We start from the raw sequence: 9,411 nt of genomic DNA, 5'->3' as shown, positions 1-9,411 counted from the left end.
CAGTCAAAACTAGAGGCTCTGACGGCCAGGGTCACCGAGGCAGAGGAACGCGTTAGCGAATTGGAGGATGGGTTAGTAGAAGAAAAAACGAAAATAGAAGCTGGTCTTAAAAAAATCCACGCCCACGAATGTAGATTACGGGAGATTACTGACTCTATGAAACGATCCAATGTCAGAATCATCGGCATCCCTGAAGGGGTGGAGAAAAACAGAGGTCTAGAAGAGATATTTGAACAAATTGTAGCTGAAAACTTCCCTAATCTAGCAAGGGAAACAAGCATTCGTGTCCAAGAGGCAGAGAGGACCCCATCCAAGCTCAACCAGGACAAACCTACGCCACGGCATGTCATAGTGCAATTCGCAAATATTAGATCCAAGGATACAGTATTGAAAGCGGCCAGGGCAAAGAAATTTCTCACGTACCAAGGCAAAGGTATCAGGATTACGTCAGACCTGTCTACAGAGACCTGGAATGAGAGAAAGGCTTGGGGGGGCATTTTTAAAGCTCTTTCAGAGAAAAACATGCAGCCAAGGATCCTTTATCCAGCAAAGCTGTCATTCAGAATTGATGGAGAAATAAAGACGTTCCAAAATCGCCAATCATTAACCAATTTCGTAACCACGAAACCAGCCCTACAGGAGATATTAAGGGGGGCTCTATAAAGGTAAAAAGGCCCCAAGAGTGATACAGAGCAGCAAGTCACAACCGATACAAAGACTTTAAAGAGAAATGGCATCATTAAAATCATATCTGTCAATAATCTCTATCAATCTAAATGGCTTAAACTCTCCCATAAAACGCCACAGGGTTGCAGATTGGATAAAAAGACATGACCCATCCATTTGCTGTCTACAAGAGACTCATTTTGAACCCAAAGATGCATTCAGACTTAGAGTAAGGGGATGGAGTACCATCTTCCACGCAAATGGACCTCAAAAGAAAGCTGGAGTAGCAATTCTCATATCAGATAGACTGGATTTTAAACTAGAGGCCATAGAGAGAGATACAGAAGGGCACTATATTATTCTTAAAGGAAGTATTCAACAAGTGGATATGACAATTATTAATATATATGCCCCCAACAGGGGAGCAGCAAGATACACAAGCCAACTCTTAACCAAAATAAAGAGACATATAGATAAGAACACAGTAATAGTAGGGGACCTCAACACCCCACTATCAGAAATAGACAGAACACCCTGGCAAAAACTAAGCAAAGAATCAAAGGCTTTGAATGCCATACTCGACGAGTTGGACCTCATAGATATATATAGAACACTACACCCCAGAACCAAAGAATACTCATTCTATTCAAATGCCCATGGAACATTCTCAAGAATAGATCATGCTCTGGGACACAAAACAGGTCTCAGCCAATACCAAAAGATTGAAATTATCCCCTGCATATTCTCAGACCACAACGCTCTGAAATTGGAACTCAACCACAAGGAAAAACCTGGAAGAAACTCAAACACTTGGAGGCTAAGAACCATCCTGCTCAAGAATGACTCGATAAACCAGGAAATCAAAAAACAAATTAAACAATTTATGGAGACCAACGAGAATGAATACACAACGGTCCAAAACCTATGGGATACTGCAAAGGCAGTCCTAAGGGGGAAATACATAGCCATCCAAGCCTCACTCAAAAGAATAGAAAAATCTAAAATGCAGTTTCTATATTCTCACCTCAAGAAACTGGAACAGCAACAGAGGGACAGGCCTAACCCACTGACAAGGAAGGAGTTGACCAAGATTAGAGCAGAAATCAATGAATTAGAGACCAGAACCACAGTAGAGCAGATCAACAGGACTAGAAGCTGGTTCTTTGAGAGAATCCATAAAATTGATAGACCACTGGCAAAACTTGTCCAAAAACAAAGAGAAAGGACTGAGATTATTAAAATTATGACTGAAAAGGGAGAGGTCACGACCAGCACCATTGAAATTGCAAGGATTATTAGAAACTTTTATCAACAGCTATATGCCAAAAAACTAAACAATCTGGAAGAGATGGAGGCCTTCCTGGAAACCTATAAACTACCAAGACTGAAACAGGAAGAAATAGATTTCTTAAATAGGCCAATTAACTATGAAGAAATTGAGTCAGTGATAAACAACCTTCCAAATAATAAAACTCCAGGCCCAGACGGTTTTCCTGGGGAATTCTACCAAACATTCAAAGAAGAAATAATACCTATTCTCCTAAAGCTATTTCAAAAAATAGAAACAGAAGGAAAGCTACCAAACTCATTCTATGAGGCTAATATTACCTTGATCCCCAAACCAGGCAAAGACCCCCTCAAAAAGGAGAATTACAGACCGATTTCTCTAATGAATATGGATGCCAAAATCCTCAACAAGATCCTTGCTAATAGAATCCAACAGTACATTAAAAGGATTATCCATCATGACCAAGTGGGATTCATACCTGGGATGCAAGCATGGTTCAACACTCGCAAATCAATCAATGTGATACATCATATCAACAAGAAAAGACTCAAGAACCATATGATCCTCTCAATTGATGCAGAAAAAGCATTTGACAAAATACAGCATCCTTTCCTGATTAAAACCCTTCAGAGTGTAGGGATAGAGGGTACATTTCTCAATCTCATAAAAGCCATCTATGAAAAGCCTACAGCAAATATTATTCTCAATGGGAAAAGCTGGAAGCCTTTCCCTTTCTTCCTTTTTTTTAAGACTTTATTTCTTTGCTTGAGAGAGAGAGAGAGAGAGAGAGCGCAAGAGCAGAAGCAGGGGGGAGGGATGGAGGGAAAGGGAGAAGCAGGTTCCCCATTGAGTAGGGAGCCTGATGTGGGACTTGATCCCAGGACCCCAGGATCATGGCCTCAGCTGAAATCAAATGCTTAACCAACTGAGCCACCCAGGCGTCCCAGCAGTCTTTCCATTGTGTCCCCATAGTTTGGGATGAATGTGCCAATGAAGAGTCTGGAATCATCAGGAAAGACTTTGTGGAGAAGAAAGGTCTTTTTATTTATTTATTTTTTAAATTTAAATTCAATTAATTAACATATAGTGTATTATTAGTTTCTGGGGTAGAGTTCAGTGATTCATCAGTTGCATATAACACCCAGTGCTCATTTCATCACATGCCCTCCTTAATGCCCGTCACCCAGTTACCCCCCACCCCACCCCCCCTCCGGCAACCCTTTGGATATCCTTTGGATAAATACCTAGTAGTTTGGTTGCGGGGTCATACAGTAGCTCTATTTTTAACTTCTGGAGGAACCGCCATACTGTTTTCTGGAGTGGCTATACCAGCTTGCATTCCCCCCGGAATGTAAGAGGGTTCCCCTTTCTGAGAAGGAGGGTCTTGGTGTGAAGACTGAAGGGAGGTAGCACTAACTCTGAATAGTAGGAAAGAGGATATGGAATAGGTAAAGGGGCTTGGCCTTAGCACTGGGGATTAGAGAGTGGAGGAAGCCAGGCCGTAGCAAAGAGGTCTTCAGGGAATGAAGTAGGGAGTATGTCTGGAAGGGTGGGGTGGGGCCCCAAAGTCAAGCTCTTAAATGCCAAGTTAAGGAGTTTAATTTTATTCTACAGTCAGTGAGAATAACTGCATTGCAATGCATTGAACAGGGGAGAAAAACTGTGTTTTGGGAAGATTTGTTTCAGAGGGATGCAGAAAAGAGTGTGTCAGATAGGTGACAGAGAAAACTGGGATCCCTATCTCTAGCTTGGTTGGGACTGATTTGCACAGTACCAGTTGGAGGACGCTCAGGGGTGGTAAGAAGGGACAAGGCCTGATGCACAAGCACTTTTTCAAAGTAGCTTCATAGTTTCTACTGTTCTTTTGGCCAAAGCAAGTCACCTGCTCAGGCCCACATTCAAGGGGGTGGAAGATAAACATCACTTCTTGATGGAAGGAGGGGGCAAAGCCACAAAGCAAACTGGAGAATGTATAGGGAGGGGTGAGCTTCTGGCCATTTTTGAAGCTTCCTACCCTGGGCTAAGGGCTAAAGAAAACAGAAAGATCTAGATGCTTGGCGGTTGGGTTAGAAAGAGCAGAAATGCACGCATCCACTTTCTGGAACACATCTAAATACCATACATCTTAAAATCTGATCTGCTTACCCTCTGATATGTTGAGATTAACACAGAAATTATGCAGATCATTTTGGAGATTTAACCCAGCTCTCAGAACCTCGGTGTCTAGAAAAACAGACTCAGACACTTTGTCTTTCCCTGGCTCTTTTGGACTCTGAGACATCTTAAAAATAAAAGTGAATATTGCATTTAAGCATTGGAAGCATTCCTGGTTTCTTATCAGCCTGTGGCAGCAGGGGCACTCCCTCAGAACAAACCTCATGTTGAGTCCTCCCACTACCAACAATTTCCAGCATACTGCATCGTAAGCAAAGTATATGGGCTTGACAAGCTTCTTGGAGACCGCAGGAAAAAAATTTTTTTTTGAATCATGAAAAAAAAATTTAACTCAAAATTGCAAAAGATACTGAAAAATCTAAATGCACATATATTATTAAAATAATTTGAAAACAATTTCTACATTTTTTTACTTCCTTAGAATTCTCAATTAGAGATGCCCCCCAAATCACACAGCCAATAGCAATTTAAATGACTTCTTTATAGTCAAATAAATCCAAAAGTAAAATGATAAATATTCCTTCAAACACAGCTTCATGGCAAAAATCCAAAAAAAAAAAAACACCCAACAACACACCGAACGTACAATGGGGATGAATGACTGTGTTTGGTATGTTTGGAGGTCCCGGATATAAACGTCTGCTGAACAGTGTGGAGGTCCCTTAAAAAGTTAAAAATTGAACTACCCTATGACCCAGCCATTGCACTACTGGGTGTTTACCCCAAAGATACAGACGTAGTAAAGAGAAGGGCCATATGCACCCCAATGTTCATAGCTGCATTGTCCACAATAGCCAAATCATGGAAGGAGCCGAGATGCCCTTCAACAGATGACTGGATTAAGAAGCTGTGGTCCATATATACAATGGAATATTACTCAGCTATCAGAAAGAACGAATTCTCAACATTTGCTGCAACATGGACGGCACTGGAGGAGATAATGCTAAGTGAAATAAGTCAAGCAGAGAAAGACAATTATCATATGATTTCTCTCATCTATGGAACATAAGAACTAGGATGATCGGTAGGGGAAGAAGGGGATAAAGAAAAGGGTAATCAGAAGGGGGAATGAAACATGAGAGACTGTGGACTATGAGAAACAAACTGAAGACTTCAGAGGGGAGGGGGTGGGGGAATGGGATAGACTGGTGATGGGTAGTAAGGAGGGCACGTATTGCATGGTGCACTGGGTGTTATACGCAACTAATGAAGCATCGAACTTTACATCAGAATCCGGGGATGTACTGTATGGTTATTAACATAATATAATAAAAAATCATTAAAATCCAAAAAAACCCGAAAAACAAAAAAACAAACAAAAAAAATAAACGTCTGCTGAGGGTTCCGGGGGGTCGTAAAACACAACGGGGACAGAGAGGGCGACTCTACTGAGTTGGCAAGGGCCTCACATTCAGGTCTATCTACGTATTCCAGGCGGGGACACCCGTTATCAGATCCACAGAAGCCAGGTTTCCAGGGGTCCGCCCCTGACGTGTCCGAAACTAGTCCCTCCTGGCCTTTGACCTGCTTTGGCTGAGCGCAAGTTTCCGGGGGTAGACCTCCTGCTTGACTCTGCGCAGTGCTCTGCAGGCTGTGCTGGGTGCCGGGCCACGATGATTCCCTTCTGCCGGGAACTGCACGGAGACTGGCCGGCCACCCACCTGTTACCCCTAAAGAAAGAAGAACCTGCTCCCGCAAATCGGCTCCGTACTGGTCCTGATAGCCTGGCTCTGGCCTCCACTTCCTGGGGGAGTGGCCCCACCTCCCCTCCCCAGTAGGCCACGCCCCTCGGCGGCTCCCGTTCGCAGACGACGCGGCGCGCTCCTCTGACGCGAAGCGCCTTCCTCTGACGCGAAGCGCCTTCCTCTGACGTCAGGTCCCGCCCTGGCCCCGCCCCGCGCCCGCCCTCCACAGCTTGAGAAGCTTTGCCTGAGGCGGAGGCTGGGGCGGCAGCTGAGGCGGCTGAGGCGGCCGGGGTCCGGGTCACCGACCCAGCGGACGGCGGCCGGCTGTCAGTCTCTTCCCGTCCCGGGCCGGCGGGCGATGGTGCGGCGGAGCGCGCGGACGCGGGCGGCGCGGCGGCGGGCATGAGGGAGGATGGAAGGGCAGGACGAGGTGTCGGCGCGGGAGCAGCACTTCCACAGCCAAGTGCGGGAGTCCACGGTGAGCCGGCCCGCGCCCCGCCCCCGCGGCCGTGCTGCCAGTCGCGCCCCGGTCGTCCCCGGTGCCCTGCACTCCCGCTCCCCTAGCGCCCCGCGCTCCTGGGCCCCGCCGCCCTCCGTGCCCGGCCGCGCTTTCGGCCACGCCCCCNTGTGCCGACCGTCCGCGGCCCCGCTGTCCGGCCCCGCTCGCGTTAGCTCAGAACCCCGCGGGTTTGGGTGTAGGCGACGTCCGCCGCGCTCGGGGCAGCTGTTTCTGGAAGCCGTGGTGCTGAGGTTCCCCGTGCCGTCCCGGCTGCTCGGCCTCGGACGGCTGCTGGTTTACCTTCCTTCTGCACCACAGCACGGCGCGCTTGTGTCTGCGTCTCCGTAGCCGCGCCGTGGATCCGTTTTGCGCGCGCGCGCGCGCGTGTACACCCGTCCCCTCTTCTAACTAACGGCTCCCACATTCAGCCCTGCATTCGGCTGCAGCCCTGGGTAGCAGGTGAAAAAGTTCTGCTGTAGAATCGCCTCGTTTGTGTCGTTCTTGGTCTTGGAAATTGAGCATCACTTTGCGCAGTCATAGTTGGAGTAAGGAGCGTTCTGAATGCTGTGGTTGTGTGACTATAGCGCAACTTCCGATGGGCGCTTCAGTAGTGCCCGGGTGTGGGCTACGGCGCCTCTTGCACTTGGTTTCTGGTGCACATGTGTGTGCATGTCGGAGTGGGACGGCTTTTCTGCGGTTTCCCGAGTGCTTGTGCCAGTGCACACTCCCACAGCACTGTGTGCGAGCTGGCTGCGCCTCTTTACCAACACTCAGCAGGTTCTTTTAATTTGAGACATTGTAGTAAGCATCTCATTGTATTTATTGAACAAAAAACTGTATTTTCACTTACCGGATAATTAATGAATTTGAGTACCTTTTCATATATTTATGGTCATTTGGAACTCTTGTGAAGCGTCTTCAAGACTTTACCCCATTTTTAAATTAGCCCTTTAATCTCTTAAGTATTGATTTGCAAGGTTTATGTTTCCGAATATGATAGTTTGGTCACATATATATGTATTGCAATTTTTTTCCATTTTGTGGATGCTTTAATACTCAATGATATATATTCTGATGAGCAGAAATTCGTAATTTTCATATAGTTCACTTTAACAAAAATTCTTTTATGGTCAGTACTTTCTATGCCCTGTTTAAGAAATCTTTGCCTAGTCCAAAATTATGAAGATATTATCTGTGTTTTCTCTAAATGCTTTATTGATTTACTGTTTCCATTTAGATCTGCAGTTCATCTGAAATTTATTTTTTGTGTATGTTTTTAGGTAGGAGCCTTTATTTATTTATTTTTTTTCCGCCTGGATGTCCAGTCTCTTTAGCGCCACTTATGACCTTTGTCATGACTTAGGTAACTGTAATTGTGGGGTTTAATTTTGTAATCCATGCTGTTCCATTGATCTGTTTGTTTTTGGCTTTACTTTTTAATTAATTAGATATTCTATCATTTGGATTGAGAAAGGGATGTTATAATAGCCAAGAGCTTTATTACCTTTGCTACTCTGGAAACAACTTAGTTTTGTTGCTGATTTTAAAGTTCCTTAGTTCTTCCCCTTGTCACCCCAGCTTCCTCCAAACCAGCACCTCTGGGTGGTGAATGTACTCCACCCTGTGCAGAAGCTGTGCAGAAGTGAACCAGCCGATTGCGTTTCCAGTCTTTGGCATTCTTTTCTCAAATTATTCTTTTTTAGGGTGAATATAAATACTTGAGTTTTCTCTAGAACATGTTGCCAGTTCTTTGATTCAACTCTTTTTTTGGTTTTGCCATGTAATGCTATAAGTTTTACCTTTTTTTCTGATACTGTATCCATAGCATACGATTAACATGTATGAGTGTACAATTCAGTGGCATTAAGTACATTCACATCTTGTGCAAACATCGCCACTGTCCATCTCTAGAACTTTGCTGTCATTCCAAACTGAAACCATCTCCATGAGTTATTAACTTACCATTCCTTTCTCCTTCAGGCTGTCGGTAACCACCATTCTACTCTTGTCTCTATGAATTTGACTATTCCAGGTATCTCATATAAGTGGAATCATATAGTATTTGTCCTTAGGTTTGGCTTATTTCAGTCAGCATAAGATTTTCAAGTTTCATGCATTTCATAGCATGTGTCAGAATTTTTTCCCTTTTTAATGTTGGATGATATTCACTTGTATGGACATACAACATTTTGTTTATTCATTCATCATTGGACATTTGGGTTGTTTCCTGGCCTCTGTAAATAGTGCTGCTATGAACATGGGTATACAAATATCTCTTTGAGACCTCGCTTTCAGTTCTTTTAGATATGTGCATACCCAGAAGTGGAATTGTGGGATCACATAAAAAAATTCTATGTTTAATTTTTTTGGGAACTGCCGTGCTGTTTTCTATGCTGGCTGCTCCATTTCACATTCCCATCAGCAGCGCTTGAGAATTCTAGTTTCTCCATTAACACGTGTTGTTTTCTGTTGTTTTAAAAAATAAAAGTTATCCTAATGGGTGTACAGTGGTGTCTCATGGTGGCTTTTATTTGCATCTCCCTAATAATTGGTGATGTTGAGCACGATTTTATGTGGTTCCTGGCCATTTGTATATCTTCTTTGGAGAAATATCTATATGAGTCCTTTGCCCATTTTGAATTGGGTTGTTTTGTTGTTGACTTTCAGGAGTTCTTTATATATTCTGGATATTAATCCCTTATGAATGTCAGATTTGCAAATATTTTCTTCCATTCTGTGGGTTGCCTTTTTACTCTATTGGTAATGTTCTTTGATGCACAAAAGTTGTTCATTTTGATGAAGTTCGTTTTATGCATTTTTTTCTTTTTTTGCCTGTGCTTTTGGTGCTATATTAAAAAAATCAGCACCAAATCCAATGTCATGAAGATTTCTACTTATGTTTTCTTCTTAGAGTTTTAGAGTTTTAACTCTTACATTTGGTGTCTTTGATCCATTTTGAGTTAATTTTTGTATATTGTGTAGTGTTTAACTTATAAATGCTCATGTAATAATCCTGTTTTGTTGTTAGTATTATGAGTATCTCAAGAGTTCTCTTGTCAATTACTTCAATGATTGCATAGCTAAAATCTATTAACCAG

The 9,411-nt window shown here is 43.7% G+C and overlaps 1 protein-coding gene across 10 annotated transcripts in view; it reads left to right on the top strand.

Moving 5' to 3' along the window:
- The first annotated feature begins 6,179 nt into the window (after positions 1–6,179).
- Positions 6,180–9,411, top strand: part of LMBR1 (limb development membrane protein 1) — a 178,047-nt gene continuing 174,815 nt past the window's right edge. For all 10 annotated transcript variants that reach the window (XR_004619410.1, XM_034639997.1, XM_034639971.1 and 7 more), the window contains exon 1: positions 6,180–6,292. Coding sequence is in view for 9 of the 10 variants with exons in the window: in XM_034639997.1 (XP_034495888.1) it covers positions 6,227–6,292 (66 nt within the window). In the remaining variant the exon portion in view is untranslated. The remainder of the gene's footprint in view (positions 6,293–9,411) is intronic.

Source organism: Ailuropoda melanoleuca, chromosome 1 (genome assembly GCF_002007445.2).
Source record: "Ailuropoda melanoleuca isolate Jingjing chromosome 1, ASM200744v2, whole genome shotgun sequence".
NCBI lineage: Eukaryota > Metazoa > Chordata > Mammalia > Carnivora > Ursidae > Ailuropoda > Ailuropoda melanoleuca.
Note: the sequence above shows the minus strand (reverse complement) of the source record. Positions and strands in the feature narration are given on the sequence as shown.